At 44.4% G+C, this 16,265-nt stretch overlaps 1 protein-coding gene, 1 long non-coding RNA gene and 2 other non-coding genes across 5 annotated transcripts in view; 2 read left to right on the plus strand and 2 right to left on the minus strand.

Annotated features, from left to right (window-relative positions):
* The window catches only part of LOC115066964, an 18,675-nt gene extending 3,410 nt beyond the window's left edge, over positions 1–15,265 (minus strand). Inside the window, exons 1-3 of one of the 2 annotated variants that reach the window (XR_003846404.1) lie at positions 15,162–15,259; positions 12,462–12,685; positions 11,443–12,110 (exon numbers count right to left, since the gene is read on the minus strand). This is a non-coding gene — a long non-coding RNA (uncharacterized LOC115066964). Of the gene's footprint in view, positions 1–11,442; positions 12,111–12,461; positions 12,686–15,161 lie in introns of those variants that run through there. The other variant, XR_003846403.1, reaches the window with a different exon arrangement.
* Positions 3,816–3,886, minus strand: Trnag-gcc. The gene has a single exon. It is a non-coding gene; the product is annotated as a tRNA-Gly (tRNA).
* Hspa6 (heat shock protein family A (Hsp70) member 6) lies at positions 4,398–6,993 on the plus strand. The gene has a single exon (XM_008849058.2). It carries the CDS (start codon positions 4,688–4,690, stop codon positions 6,617–6,619), a length of 1,932 nt encoding a protein of 643 aa, XP_008847280.1. The 5' UTR covers positions 4,398–4,687; the 3' UTR covers positions 6,620–6,993.
* Positions 15,266–15,549: 284 nt separating the features above from the next.
* On the plus strand, positions 15,550–15,621 carry Trnag-ucc. Its single transcript has one exon. It is a non-coding gene; the product is annotated as a tRNA-Gly (tRNA).
* The last annotated feature ends 644 nt before the right edge of the window (positions 15,622–16,265 follow it).

The following is a 16,265-nucleotide window of genomic DNA, read 5'->3' on the forward strand; positions in this document are numbered from 1 at the left end:
AGCCCTTCCTCTTCTTTGGTCAACTACCCCCATTCTCTTTTTCTTCCTTTGTGTGGATCTTAGCCAACTGGGAAAGACTGTGAGGTCGGACCTCAGTCAGTGGGGGAAAAGACACAGTACTATTGCATTAGGAGTTAGATAATAACATGTTCTGTCCTTATCCATGTGCTTGCTTCTCCATCTCTCTGCTGTGAGTAGTGCACCCTTCGTGCAGGTTTGCCTTGTTGAGATGCATTAACTGGAGTGGTGGTGGTCTCTTCCTTTGTGACCCTAAACATATTTCTAACATTATCGGTGAGGGCTCATTCAGGAGTATAATCCTAGTCCCCTACCACACTCCTAAGTCTCCTCTCTTTTTATTTTTCTCCTCTGTACTTATCACTAACTGATGTACTATATTTTTTAATATTTTGTTATTTTTATTTTCTGTGTATGAGTGTATTGCCTGCATGTAGGTAAATGCACCAGTATGTGCAATGCCTGCAGAGGTCAGAAGAGGGCATCCAATCCCTTGGCACTGGAGTTACAGATGTTTGTTAGCTGCCACATGGCTGCTGGGAACCAAATCCTGGTCCTCTGCAAGAGCAGCTGGTACTCTTAACTGCTGAGTCATCGCTCCAGCCCCTATGTACTATATGTTTACTTACTTATTTTTTGCCTGACTCTCCCTTCTCCTCCCATTAAACTATGAGCTCCAGGGCTGATCTGTTTTGTTTACCTCCACATACTCAGACCCTAGTTAGTAAATTCTTTAATGTTTGAAATCAGAAATCTTTAGGCTGGAATTTTTTTTTAATTTTTAAATCTTATGTGTATGCATATAAGTGTACCCGTGTCGTGCAATGCCTGAGGGTCAGAAGAGGCTGTCAGATCCCCTGGGACTGGAGTTATGGACAGTTGTTAGCTCCTGAGTGCTAGGATTCGAACCCAGGTTTTCTGCAAGAACAAGCAGTGTTCTTAACTGCTGAGCCATCTCTTAGGCTGGGCAATTCTTACAAAAGATGGTATAGTCTTATTTTAAAACTGGAATCTGTGGCTCAGGTAGATGAAATCACTTAATAAGGAACATATAACTAGTCAGTGTGACAGGCTCTTTTATACATAAATTGGATCATCTATAAACTATATTGATCATTGTATTGGATCATGAGTAACCCTTCAGTTCACAATGGCTAAGTCATTACTTTAAAAGATATCCAAAACTAAGCTACACATAAATTGATAGGTTTGAGTGGGTATATAAAACTTGTACTGTATTCATCTGTGCTTGAACTTCTGTGAAGCCATCAGTTAAAAAATAAAGACGAGTGGGCCAGTGAAATGGCTCAGCAGGTAAGTGCTTGACATCAAGCCTGACAACCTGAGTTTAATCCACAGAACTCACATGGTAGAACCGGAGAACCGATTCCCTCAAGTTGGCTTCTGAAATCCACAGGCACCCTGTGGCACACATGTACTGTGGCCTGCACACACAGACACAGACACAGACACAGACACAAATACACACAATAAATGTAACAAAAATTATCTTTCTTTAAGTGAATGATGAGGCCAGGGGTAATGACTCAGTGGTAGAATACTTGCTTAGCATGTCTGATGCCCTGGGAAAAGTGTTGACATTGGGAACAAATATTCACGTACAGTACCTGCTTTACCACTATTCTTGTGATTTTGGGAGTGGGGGATGGAAATTTCCTTTATGTATGTGCAGCTGGGGACCAAAGTCACAACCTTGAATATGCTAGGCAAGTGTTCTACTGACTGATTAGTGCAACCTGACTCCTTCCTTCCTCTTCAAAGACTTCCCCAGAATTTCCAATGGATTCTAATCTTTCAGAGAAGAGCAGGAGTTTTTAGCATTTGTTTTTACAAATTAGAACTTTTGGCTAAATGTGATGGCACAACACATATTCTCAGTGTTAGGCAGCTAGACAGGCATTAGGAGGTTAGGAAGCTACTGAGGATGGACCCTTCTCTCATGATCAGCTTTGGACCCTCCTTCTCCTTTATCATATGAAAAGGTTGAGGTAACTGGGTTTGCTTGAGGCCTATTAAAGGAAAGCTATTTTTTCCAAGTCAAAATAATAAAATCTAGCCAGGGGGAGTGACTGGGAGTGGATAGTGGGAGGGGGTGGTGATGGTGGTGGTGGTGATGGTGGGGTAGATTCCTTTAATCCCAGCACTCTGGAGGCAGAAGGCAAAGGCAGGCAGATCTCTGTGAGTTCAGGAGCATACCTCTATGGCTGAACCTAATTCAAGAGGCATGACTTTCTCTCCTCCATCCCCTTCCTGGCAGCTTCTGGGATTTACAGTGTGCCCTCTCTATGGTTTTTCTCTCAAGCTCTAATATAATGGCCCTTGAGTTTCCTTCTGAGTCTGTTTTAAAAATTCCTTTTTTCAATGAGACTAAGAACCTTCAAAAGGGAACTCCGATTCCTAGGTAACAAGTGTTTGTTTGGGACACGAAGAAGATGAACAGTGCATCCCAGATGGAGACCCCCTCCAGGAGCACCAGCACTTGAGAAGTGGAGACAGGAAGACAAGTTCAAGGACAGTCTCAGCTACCAGTGTCAGAGATCTTATCTCACAAACATAAACACATAAATAAATTAGAAATTTCCTTTAAGTTGGGTAACAATAGAATTCAAAATTAATTAACTAATTAAAGATTAATATATTAAGTTTTTTCGATACAGGGTCTCACTATGTAGCCATGGCTGGCCTGGAACTTGATAGACCAGGCTGGCATTGAATTCACAGAGATCCACTTGCCTCTGGACCAGGCTGTCCTTGAACTCAGAGGTTCATCTGCCTCTGGCTCCTGAGTGCTGAAATTAAAGGTATGTGGCACCATGTCTAGCCTTGTATTTTATTTTATTTTATTTATTTTGTGAACCAGTAAGCTTAATCAAGAATGTGGGTGAGGGGTTATTTACAGGAGCATGGACAATTTACAGTGGCTATAATCCTGAAGAAAATCTCCCTCCCTCAGCAACTATATAGATCCTCAGGGAGGAGCAAGACCTCATGAGCCCCTCCCCTTTTCATGATAGGGCAAAATAGTATTTTAAATTCCTTTAAGATGCAGTTAAAATACACTATCAAAAAGTACGTTTTCTAGCCGTCATCTCACCTAATTGCCGGCCTTGAGAGTTTAGTGGTGCCACTCGGAAGACCCAAGTTTGTATGTGTCCTCCGATGGGGAGGTTATAGAGTGTGTGTGTGTGTGTGTGTGTGTGTGTGTGTGTGTGTGTGTGTGAGTTTGGTCCTCTTCCTCAAGGACATCTCTGAAATGTATCTTCTGTTGGATTTCAATTTAAGTCCAATATCAGAAAGTTTAAATGGAATGTTCTGAATTAAAGAAATTGGAACATGATAACTTAATTCGCAAAACCCCAAACTTGCTAAGAAGCGTGTGGCTTTACTACCTTGCTGAACCCATCTCATCCTTTAGAGCGTAAGATGGACTGGGGTTGCAGCAATTTATTCTACACCTGAATCCTGGGTTCAATTCCACTAGTCACAGAAAAAGAAAAATCTTTCCAAATGGCTCTGGGGATGATGCTCTGTGAGCATCTCAGGATAGGTCTCAAATCCAAGAGTGAAATCTGGCTTTCCTTGATTCATCCTTCTCTCATGGGCGGTCCCGCCAGGTCACTCCCGAATCTTACAGCCACAGTGCAAAGCTCGAGTTCCTCAGAAGTAAACCGGTGAAAAACCAAGAATCACTAAAGCAAAGAATCCTCTGAGGAAAGCTGGGGAAAGAAAAGTGAATCGAATATTCGAAAAACCTCAGCGAAGAAAAATTTTCCGTTTGCATTGGCCGGGAATCGAACCCGGGCCTCCCGCGTGGCAGGCGAGAATTCTACCACTGAACCACCAATGCCAACGTAGAAAAGCGGCTTGCAGCACTCTTCTTCAGTTGATCTATCTGCATGCTACACGGTATCGAATCTCTCTAAATCAGTTCTCAAAGCACTGCTCTTTGGTTTTGAGTGTTCATGCTTTTATAACGCCAAAACCAAAACAAAAGCCAACGATTTAAAATTCTGGTTTGTTTCCAGGACGGCACACTTCCGGCTTTCTGAAGCCTCCTGACCTGGCCTAACCCAGTTCCAGGCTTGCGCGCTCGGAGGACTCCTCCCAGCAACAGGGGAAACTTAAGTTGCTCCCACCTAGCTTGTAACACAAACCAGCGCCTTTAGAATCAGCTGGGAAAAGCTGGAACATTCGGCGCTTCTTCTCAGCAGCTCTGAGTCACAATGCGTTGTACCAGACACTCCACTCTGCAGCTCGGCCGGATTATTCTGCCTGAGTCAGCTTGGCAGACCCGGCTGAGTCAGCCCCGGAGGGCGGGGACCGCTGGTTCTGGGCTGGCTGAGAAGGTGCGCGAAGGTTCTCGGCTGCTGGGGCGGGAGGAGGCGGGACTCCCACAACCGGATAAAAAGCCGGTGGAAGCGGAGCCCAGCAGATCACAGCTGGGCTGGCTGGAGAGACAGGAGAGGACCACGCCACCGAACTCCGACTAGGGCTGAGCCACACCGCCTCTCGTCAATTGGAGAGTACTCTTCTGCATCCCTACATCCGAGCCACCTCGAGCATCCTCTTCTGCATTGCTGCATCCGAGCCACCTCGAGCATCCCCCTCTGCATCCGAGCATCCGAACGAGAGAGAAGCCGCCGCAGCCATGTGTGCTCCCAGAGAAGTGGCGATCGGCATCGATCTGGGCACCACGTACTCCTGCGTGGGCGTGTTCCAGCAAGGCCGGGTGGAGATCGTGGCCAACGACCAGGGCAACCGCACCACGCCCAGCTACGTGGCCTTCACCGACTCGGAGCGGCTGGTGGGCGACGCCGCCAAGGGCCAGGCGGCCCTGAACCCGCACAACACGGTGTTCGACGCCAAGAGGCTGATCGGCCGCAAGTTCACCGACTCCACTGTGCAGGCGGACATGAAGCACTGGCCGTTCCAGGTGGTGAGCGAGGGGGGCAAGCCGAAAGTGCGCGTGTCCTACCGCGGGCAGGACAAGGCGTTCTACCCCGAGGAGATCTCGTCCATGGTGCTGAGCAAGATGAAAGAGACAGCAGAGGCCTACCTGGGCCAGCCGGTGAGGCATGCGGTGATCACCGTGCCTGCCTACTTCAACGACTCGCAGCGCCAGGCCACCAAGGACGCGGGTGCCATCGCGGGGCTCAACGTGCTTCGGATCATCAATGAGCCCACGGCGGCCGCCATCGCCTACGGGCTAGACCGGCGCGGTGCCGGAGAACGCAACGTGCTCATTTTTGACCTGGGTGGGGGCACCTTCGACGTGTCAGTGCTTACACTCGACGCGGGTGTTTTTGAGGTGAAGGCCACGGCTGGAGACACTCACTTGGGTGGAGAGGACTTCGACAACCGGCTGGTGAACCACTTCGTGGAGGAATTCAGGCGCAAGTACGGGAAAGATGTAAGCGGAAACAAGAGAGCGCTGCGCAGATTGCGCACGGCCTGCGAGCGAGCCAAGCGCACCCTGTCCTCCAGCACCCAGGCTACCTTGGAGATAGACTCCTTGTTCGAAGGTGTGGACTTCTACACGTCCATCACTCGTGCCCGCTTCGAGGAACTGTGCTCAGACCTCTTCCGCAGCACCCTGGAGCCCGTGGAGAAGGCCCTGAGAGATGCCAAGCTGGACAAGGTCCAGATCCACGACGTCATTCTGGTGGGTGGTTCGACCCGCATCCCCAAGGTGCAAAAGCTGCTGCAAGACTTCTTCAACGGCAAGGAGCTGAACAAGAGCATCAACCCGGATGAGGCTGTGGCCTATGGGGCTGCTGTGCAGGCGGCCGTGTTGATGGGGGACAAGTGTGAGAAGGTGCAGGATCTCCTGCTGTTGGATGTGGCTCCCCTGTCCCTGGGGCTAGAGACTGCCGGTGGAGTCATGACCACGCTGATCCAGAGGAATGCCACCATCCCCACCAAGCAGACCCAGACCTTCACGACTTACTCTGACAACCAGCCTGGGGTCCTGATCCAGGTGTATGAGGGTGAGAGGGCCATGACAAAGGACAACAACCTGCTGGGTCGTTTTGAGCTCAGTGGCATCCCCCCAGCCCCACGGGGAGTCCCTCAGATTGAAGTAACCTTTGACATAGATGCCAATGGTATCCTGAGTGTGACAGCCACTGACAGGAGTACAGGCAAGGCTAACAAGATCACCATCACCAATGACAAAGGCCGGCTGAGCAAGGAGGAGGTGGAGAGGATGGTTCGAGAGGCAGAGCAGTACAAGGCTGAGGATGAGGTCCAGAGGGACAGAGTGGCTGCCAAAAACTCCCTGGAGGCCCACATCTTCCATGTAAAGAGTTCCTTGCAAGAAGAAAGCCTCAGGGCAAAGATTCCAGAAGAGGACAGGCTCAAAGTGCAAGACAAGTGTCAGGAAGTCCTCACCTGGCTGGACCACAACCAGTTGGCAGACAAGGAGGAGTATGAGCATCAGAAGAAGGAGCTGGAGCAAATCTGCCAGCCCATCTTCTCTAGGCTCTACGGGGGGCCTGGTGTTCCTGGGGGCAGCAGTTGTGGGGCTCAAGCCCGTCAGGAGAGGCCTAGTACTGGCCCTGTCATTGAGGAGGTTGACTGAATGGCCCCTAGTGAGAAGTCAGCTGTGAGAAGTCAGCTGTGACTGGAAGGGTTGGGCTTATGGGCCTTCTGGACTGTTCTATATAATCCTGCCTTGTAACTTCAGGGGTTGGTTGGGCATCTTGTCCTCGATGCTGGGAGTGGTTTCCTCATTTTTCTTCTTTTGTTTTATCTCACTATGTTTTATCATTGAGGTCTTTGTTATTGGATATTTTAAGTCCACTTCTCTCATTTTAAACAACTCAAAGCGATTTATTATTGTCTGTGTGGCCCTCTGACATTGCCTTCATGTCCATTTTGTATGTTTTTTAATTGCATGCATGGGTTTTGTTATGTGCAATGTAGTTTTAGCTCTAAATAAACGTTTAAAAACTCCTACTTAGTTTTTATTCTAATCAGTTAAGTAAATGATGAGTCTCAGATTTCAGAAGTAGAAAATCTTGGGGTGGGTGCTGAAAGAGGGATGTGAAAAAAATTCACAAGGCTATGCACAAGATGTTTCTTTAAAATGAAATTTATAAAAGGATTTTTTATTGGGGTTGGAGGATGGCTTAGCGGTTAAGAACACTGGTTGTTCTTGCAGAAGATCCGGGTTCAAATCCCAGCACCTGCATGGTAGTTAGCAACTGTCTGAAACTCCAGTCCCCGGGGATCCGACTGCCTCTTCTGACCTCCACAGGCATTGCACTTAACTACATGCAGGCAATACACACATACACATAAAATAAAAATAAAAAAGATTTATTATTATTATTGTTGTTGTTGTTGCTGTTTTTTGAGACAGTTTCACTGTATAACTCCATCTTGCCTGGAACTCAATATGTAGACCATCCTGCTACAACTCACTATGACAAAGTCCCTATGTAGTCTGGCCTGGACCTTATAGAGATCCTCCTGCCTCTCCCTCCAAGTGCTGATATTAACTCTGCCTATTTTTATCATTTATTAATTATGTGTCTGCTTATGTGTCTGTGTTAGGGTATGTGTATGTGCATGCAAGTGCCCTTAGAAGCCAGAGGCATGGGATCTTCTTGGAGCTGGAGTTAGAGGCCTTTGTGAGTCACCTGGTGTGGGTGCTAAGATGCAAAATCTGGTACTCTACAAAATCAGTATGCACCCTTAAATGCTGACCCCTATATCTGGCCCCCAAAATTAATTTTTAATATTCGTGTAAAAGTAATGGGTTTCATCATGGATTTTTCATACGTATATGCTGTTCAGCTTTGCTTTAATTCTACCAAAAGCAATTTATAGATTCAATGCAATTCCAATCAAAATCCCCCATGACATTCTTCACAGAATTAGAAAAAAAATCATAAATTCATATGGAGTCACAAAAGAATAGTCAAAGCAATCCTGAGTACAAAGATCAAGGCTTGGGGATTATCATAACAGATCTCAAACTACATTACAGAGTCATAACCATTAAAACAGCATGGTACTGGAACAGTAATAGAGACATAGATCAATGGAACATAATTGAAGACCCACACGTGAGTACATGCAATTTCAGCCACCTGCTCTCTGAGAAAGGTGCCAAGAACACGCATTGAAGGAAAGACAACATCTTCAACAAACGGTGCTGGCAACACTGGATCTCCACCTATAGAAGAATGAAACTAAAGCCCTATCTTTCACCTTGCACAAAAGTCAACTCCACATGGATCAAATACCTCAATGTGAAACCTGAAACTCTAAAACAGAAGAAAATATTGGCAATAACTTACAAGATAGAGGAGTAGAAAAGGACTTTCTAAATCGGATATCAGTTGCTCAGGAATTAAGGTCAATAATCAACAAGTGGGACCTCATCAAACTAAAAAGCTTCTGTACAGCAAAAGAAACAATCCAGAAAAAACCCACAGAATGGGAGAAAATCCTCACCAGCAACACATCTGATAGAGTTTTAACATCTAGAATGTATCAAGAACTCAAAAAACAAAGAATCAAGAAAAAAAATGACCAAATTAAAAGATGGGCTATGGATTTGAACAGAGTTCTCCAAAGAAAAATAAAGATGACTAAGAAACATCTTAAAAGTGTTCAAGACATCTGGGGACACTAACTTGACTTGCTAGGCTTTAACACAAATGACAAAATGCATGAAATCCAATAGAGGGGTATGGGAGAGTTTCAATGGGGAAAGGGGTATAAAGTTGATTAAGATATTCTGTATGAAATACACAAAAATTCAATAAAACATCACAAAAAAGGAGCTTCGAACTCACAAAGATCTGCCTACCTCTGCCTCCCAAGTGCTGGGATTAAAGGCGTGCACCACCACGCCCAGTGTTTCTTTTCATTTTTTAACTTTAACCACTTCAATCTATTTGTTCTTCCAAAGAGGACTGAGGATACTTACAGCATTTCAGAGTTTCCTAGCAGTTCAACAACATCTTTCTTTTAAGTTTGAAAAAACTACACATTTTATTGTGTTTTATTTAGTTGTGAAAACAACTCAGATCCCCCCAAATAGGTGTTATTTAAATTTTCTATAGTGAGATTTAAGCAATTTAAGTATTGCATCTATTTTTCATATTCTATTATTGCATTTATTATTTTTATTTTATGTGTATGCGTGTATTGCCTGCATTTAGGTAAGTGCACCCATGTTGTACAATGCCTGTGGAGGACAGAAGAGGCTATCAGATCCCCTGGAACTGGAGTTACGGACAATTGTTAGCTGCCATGTGGGTTCTGGGATTCGAACCTGGGTCTTCTGCAAGAACAACCAACTGCTGAGCCATCTCTCTAGCCCCCACATGTATTTTTTACTTAAATACTTTATTATTTTTTAATGTGTATGAGTGTATTGCCTGCATGTAAGTGCACCCAGGTCATGCAATTCCCCCGGAGGTCAGAAGTCGGCGTTGAATCTCCTGGAACTGGAGTTTCAGATGGTTGTTAGCCACCATGTGGGTAGTGGGATTCAAACCTGGGTACTCTGCAAGAGCAGACAGTGCTTTTAACCACTGACCTCTCCAGCCCCTCAATATTGCATGTATTTTTAAGTGGCTGCTGTTGATCATTTTGGTTTAGTTTCTTGTGTAATAGACAATTGCCAAGACTTCTGTTGTATATAGTCTTACTTTGATTGTAATTACAACTATTTTACCCAGTTCCTCCAAACAGAATAAATTAAATGAACATATATGCTCATTATTAAGAAACTGGGGGCTGGAGAGATGGTTCAGAGATTAAGAGAACTGACTGCTCTTGCAAAGGACCCAGGGCTTAACGACCACCTGTAACGTCAGGAGATCCGATGCCCTCTTCTGACAGGACAAGCGTGCACCTACCTTCATGCAAGCAAGCAAGACATTCGTACACATAAAATAAAAATAAAATACAAAAAAAAAAGAAATCAAATACTACTATAAGCAGTTTCTTGCCCTATCCCTAATTCCTACTAATGGACAATCACTTTAAAGTTATTTTTTTTTTGTAGTGATTTTAGATTGACAGAAGAGTTGCAAAGATTCTGTGAGAAATTACTGCATATCTGCCAGCCAGTTTCCCCTAATGTTAAGATGTTACATAACCATGATACACTTATCAAAGGTAAGAAAATTTCATTGGAAAACTACTACCATAGTAGCTGTAGGCTTTATTCAGTTTTCACATTTTCCCACTAACATCCTTTTTCTGTTTCAGAATATAATCCAGCATTTCATATTGTACTCACTTACCATGTCTCCTAAACACCCTACAATCTGTGACAGTCTCCTCGTCTTAGCTTTAAAGACTTCTACACTTTTCAAGAGTACTGGTAATATATTTTATAAAAAGTCCGTTAATTTTGATTTGTCTGATTTAAAAAAAAATCAGATTTTTTTTTTTTGGTCTTTTTGAGACAGGGTCTTCCTGTAGCCCCAGCTGTCCTGGAACTCAATACATAACCAGGCTGGCCTTGAACTCAGAGAGAGACCCTCTGCCTCCCGATTGCTGGGATTAAAGGCATGCATCACCACAGTTTCATATCTCTATACCTATCATCTAACTATCATCTATCTATCTATCTATCTATCTATCTATCTATCTATCTATCTATCATCTATTGCATTCTGATTACTGCCACCCTCACATGAGGTCCCTTATATTTAATATCTTTTATTTATTCTTGACAATATCATACAGAATATAATCTACCTGTCTTGATCCTGTCCCTCCCCAACACTCCCAACACCTCAACAGCCCCTAACACATTGACCTTTAATCTTCACGGCCTCTACTTTTCTTCTTCTAATTCCTCTTCTACTTCTTCTTCTTCCTCCTCCCCCTCCCCCTCTCCCTCCCCTTCCTTCCCCTCCCCCTGAGATGCCGGGCCGCTACGGCGCCGGCGGAGGAGGCTCGGGGCCGGCCGCCGGGGTGGTCGTGGGCGCCGCGGGCCGAGGAGCCGGGGGCAGCCGGCAGGGCGCGCAACCGGGGGCGCAGAGGATGTACAAGCAGTCGATGGCGCAGAGAGCGCGGACCATGGCCCTCTACAACCCCATCCCTGTCCGCCAGAACTGCCTCACGGTCAACCGCTCCCTGTTCCTCTTCAGCGAAGACAACGTGGTGAGAAAATACGCCAAAAAGATCACGGAATGGCCATATCCTTTGCCCCGAGCCTGGGCAGCTGCGCCTCCCCTCCTCCCCTTCCTCCTCCTCCCCCTCCTCCCCCTCCCCCTCCTCCTCCTCCTCTTCCTCCTCCTCCTCTTCCTTTTTCTTCTTCTTCTTCTTTAACTGGAATCCAATTAGTGCTGCCTGCTGGAATGTGGACAGATCCTTTTGACTTAATCTTCTGTGGGTCTCTATGGGTAATCATAGCTGCATTGAATTCATGAGTGCTATGGGCATGTCGTCATGTCCAGAAGGCAGCATTTCCCAGGACTCTTCCTCATCCTCCATTCTTACATTCTTTCTGCATCCCTTCCTTGATATTTGATATAGATATCCAGTTTAGGGCTGAACATTCAAGAGTCACTTATTCTCAGCACTTTGACCAGTTTTGAGTCACTCTGTTAACTGCTACCCACTGCAGAAAGAAATTTTTCTGGCCAAGGAAAGGGCAGCACTGTATTAGTCAGGGTTCTCTAGAGGAACAGAACTGACAAAATGAGTATATACTAAAAGAATCTATTAATCTGATTACTTCAAAATTGTAACTACGGCTGAATCATACCTGAGAGGCTGAACCTGTAGTTTCTCTTTCTTGAGGCTGGGTGGGGGCCTCAGCAACTGGAGGAGTTCCACAGTGGCCGTCGGGTGGGGGCCTCAGCAACTGGAGGAGTTCCACAGTGGCCGTCTACACTGAAGAGATCAAGATCCTGGTAGTTGCTCAGTCAGTGGGCTAGGTGCCTCAGCAGCCCCAATTTGGTACAAAAACTTGGAGGATTCCTGAAGAGCCACTGGTCCTCGATCAATGGTCAGTGAGAGAAGCCTGGAAACATTGGTCCCGATGTCAGCAAAGGAATCATCTTTCACAGGAATAGGATAGATCAACTCGGTGGCTGGAGGGCAGGCCAAACAAACAGAAGATGAACAATCATCCTTCTACCATGTCTCTTTTTATCTGGGCTGCTACTAGAGGGTGCCACTCACATTTAGGGTGAGTCTTCCCATATCAGTTTAAGCAATCAGGACAATTCTTCAGTTGAGGCTCCCTACTCAGGTAATTCTAATTTGTGGCAAGTTGCCTTTAAAACCAACCATCACAAGCACTAATCTATATGTATAAACATAAATATTTAGAAGGTAGTTTGACATGTCCATTTAGCAAGACAACAGTAATTGGTGCCCCACCCCCACCCCCAGGCCCTATGACCTCCTGAGCTATGGGCTTTTGACCAGGTTTACAGTACCATGCATGGATTCCCTCCTGTGGCCTCAAATTTAATCTTTATGCCATTTTTGTACCACTGAGCACATCTTGTCTGGCAGGTCAGTATTGTAGCATTGATAGTCAGGTGACTAGGTAACATCATTGATATCTTGTCTCTCTCAGGGTCCTGCATAGCACCTTCCAGAACCATGAAAGTAAGCAAGCAGAGAGGGAGTCTCCCAGTCCAAGTGATTTCTCTATGTCCTGAAACCAAAGTATATGGTGTCATCAGCAACAGGGTTTTACTACCTAGTTATGATGGGCAACCAAGAATAATGGCAATAGCTTGTGTTGTTTGAGAGGCCTTTGGGACATCTTTGATCAATAACTCATAAAGAGATAGCCCAGGCCTGGCACAGAAAATTTCATTTAGTAATCCATGTCTTCTGGAGACATGACTTGGTTGAAGCAACCCCACCCATCACATTCCATCAGTGGGGAAATCTGTCACTGTGGTGTTAACTTTTAATGCTTGGCTATGTTCCACTTAAGAACTATTTTCTCATAAATCATTCTAATTAATTAATAAGACACTATTATTTTCTTTTTTAAAGTATTTCATTACTTTTGTTTTATGTGAATGAGTGTATTGCCTGCATGTATGTGAGTGCACCCGTGTGTAGGTTAGAAGATGGCAGCGGATTCCCCTGGAACTGGAGTTAAGGACGGTTGGAGCTGCCACGTGGGCACTGGGGAGCTGCTACACGGGTGCTTGGGAGCTGCTACGTGGGTGCTGGGAATCGAACCCGGGTCCTCTGCAAGAACAGTTAGTGCTCTTAACTACTGAGCCATCTCTCTGGCCCCACACGATTGTTCTCTTTAGTTTTTAGGCACAGTATTCAACTTTGGTCCTTCGTAAGTACAGCATAGGGCATATTGTAAATGCCTAAATGACACTGGTCTTGTGAGAAGTAAGGAAAAGGTAGTCCAGGTAAACATCATCTTATGCAAAAGATAGATCAGCTCTTCTGAAATTTTAATATACATTTCAAACACCTGGAGATCCTGTAAGAGACAGAGCCAGTCAGCAGGTCTGAGGTAGAACTGGAAATCAGAACTTCAAATGAGTTCCTAGGTTACCTCACTTTATCAATGCTTATATCCATTTTGCTAGGAAGAAAACTAAGGTTCAGAAGGCTCTAATGCATATCCCAAAGTCATAGTTTACTTAGTCAATGACAGAGAATGCAGTTCTGAATGGCAAACTTTAATTAACCAATCTAAAAAATTCTTTCATCCTCATCCTTATGGCTATTTATTTATTTATTTATTTATTGTCTTTAAGACAGAGTTTTCCTATAGCCCCTGCTGTCCTGGAACTCACTAAACAGATCACACTGGCTTTGATCTAACAGTGATTTGCCTGTCTTTGCCTCCAGACTGCTGGGATTAAAGGCATGTGCCACCAACACTCTATTATTAGGCAAACTTTCTAACAGTTCAATCCTTTTGTCAAAAAGTTTAAAAAATATATATCTAGCTGGGCATGGTGGCACACGACTTTAATCTCAGCACTTGGGAGGCAGAGGCAGGAGGATCTTTGTGAGTTCGAGGCCAGCCTGGTCTACATAGTGAGTTCCAGGACAGTTGGGGCTACAAGGAGACCCTGTCTCAAAAAGACAAAAAAAAAATCTATCTCTCTCTCTATCTATCTATCTGTCTATCATCTATCTTTTCTGAAATCAGAGTGTTTTATTTGTGATCTTCCAGAAGAAGGTTTTCATGAAGCAATCAACTCCAAGAGTTTACTTTTCTTCTCCATTGGATCTGATGATTTTCTGGCATGAAATAGCAAAGTCGCTGAATTAGCATTGGTGGTGGGGGTGGGCTGGGCAAGGTGGTAGAGAATCAGTCTCATGCTTACTAAAGTTAGGTAGCATTGCTTTAGCATTAAAAGAGTTGGCTAATTAGAGCACATCAAGAGATCCTGGGCTTAGGGCTTTTTTCTTGTGTAGTCACTTGTTCCTTCAGAGGAGACTTGGATACCTGCCTGTTTCAGGTGCTCGATGCATAGACCCTGGTATTGGACAAAGGTAACTAGACGCTGGGAAAATGAAGTAAGGAGAAAAAAAATGTTTTCATAGTTATGGATCGATCTTAATTTCAGTTATTCTGATTTTCATAGACACCTGCCTATAATACAGCAAAAATAGTTATTTTTATACTTACAGTAAAGCACAAGTAATTTTTTTGTACATGTAGGTCCACAGATTAGAAGAATTAAAAATTCTAGTACCAAAACTTTTGAGTGTTGGATAGTTCAACTGGCATGGGATAAAATAAACCTCGCGGGGGGGGGGGGGGGGGGGGAAGGGAAAAAAACCATACTGTTGTCAGAACTGGGACTTGACCCCACGCCTCCAGTGGAGGCTGCGCCTCGAACGCAGGGCTTTAAACCGCTTGGCTATCCTGACTTCCCTAGTTTTACGTTCCTTTTTCTCCTTCCAAATTCTTTAGTATTTCGTCTAGTCACTGCTTTCGTGACTTGACCCCACGCCTCCAGTGGAGGCTGCGCCCCGAACGCAGGGCTTTAAACCGCTTGGCCATCCTGACTTCCCTAGTCTTACAGTCCTTTTTCTCCTTCCAAATTCTTTAGTATTTCGTCTAGTCACTGCTTTCGTCTATTCACTGCTTCGAATTCTCCCTGAATATTTATACAAAGTAGAAAAGTGAAACTCACCGACAGGTTTTTCCTGTTTTCTATTCCCTCATCACTTTAAACCTTAAATTTACATCAGAGGGGCCGGTTCAGGCCATCGCGGGTCTCTTAAAAGCCAGTCTTCCCCTCATTTCCTGTTCTAAATCGCCTTACGGAAGTGCGTACCCAGTGGACTCGGAGCTGGAAACGTGGGGCTGCGAGGGGAGCAGGGCTGAGAAGAGGCGGGGGCGTCCTCGGTGGAGCTCAGTCAAGCTTTTTCACCAGGTTGGGCGTGGTGCGGACCCTTTCGCTTAGCACAGGGATGGTTAATATTTTTGCTTTCGGAAATCGAAAAAAAAAAAAAAAAAAAAAAAAAAAAAAATCATGATGCGCGTAGTTAAAATTTAAAATTCTCGCTACTTAGTGTGTGGCGTTGGTGGTATAGTGGTGAGCATAGCTGCCTTCCAAGCAGTTGACCCGGGTTCGATTCCCGGCCAACGCAATAAAGTACGTCTTTTTTTCTTTTTCCTTTCCAAACCTTCTAGAGAGCAAAAGTTACTCTTCACAGTGTATTTTATCTGTATGAAACCAGTTCAGCTAAATTTTGTCCATAGTAAACTTTTGAAGTCATTCTATCTCTTCCTTTTTAAACTTTCAACTCTTTAGAATCTATGGGATTTTCTGAATCTGAGATCTCTTGTCAGAATCTCAGCGTCGGGCAGGGATTCTAATTGCTCGGTTCATATAGTAGCCATGAGTCACTGAGCATTTCAAACTGGTTGGTGCATCTAACACATCGTGTTTTCAAATTAAATTTTAATTTACAAATTAATTGAAATAAATGCACTAGTTAAGTGGAATGATTAAATGAAAAATGTAAATAGGTACTCAATTCAGCTATTGGTACGATTGGAAAAACGGGCGTATGTGTATTTTTTGATTTGTAAATTTTATGAAGTGTGTATCTATATGCTAATTGTTCTCCTTGTTAAAATTTAACGTGATAGTATGCCATAAGTGTAAAATACATTCCAGAATTCGAAGACTAAGAAACAAATCTAATTAATAATTTTTATACTGATTGTATGTTGAAATAATTTTTGGATGCTTCAGACTAAACAGGATTTTTAAAAATTATTACGTCTC

The sequence above is a fragment of the Nannospalax galili genome, unplaced genomic scaffold (genome assembly GCF_000622305.1).
Source record: "Nannospalax galili isolate Female #2095 unplaced genomic scaffold, S.galili_v1.0 scaffold884, whole genome shotgun sequence".
NCBI lineage: Eukaryota > Metazoa > Chordata > Mammalia > Rodentia > Spalacidae > Nannospalax > Nannospalax galili.

What these genes read in the sequence shown, in the direction of transcription:
- Hspa6 (XM_008849058.2), top strand. Translation starts at nt 4,688, where the DNA reads ATGTGTGCTCCCAGAGAAGTGGCGATCGGCATCGATCTGGGCACCACG.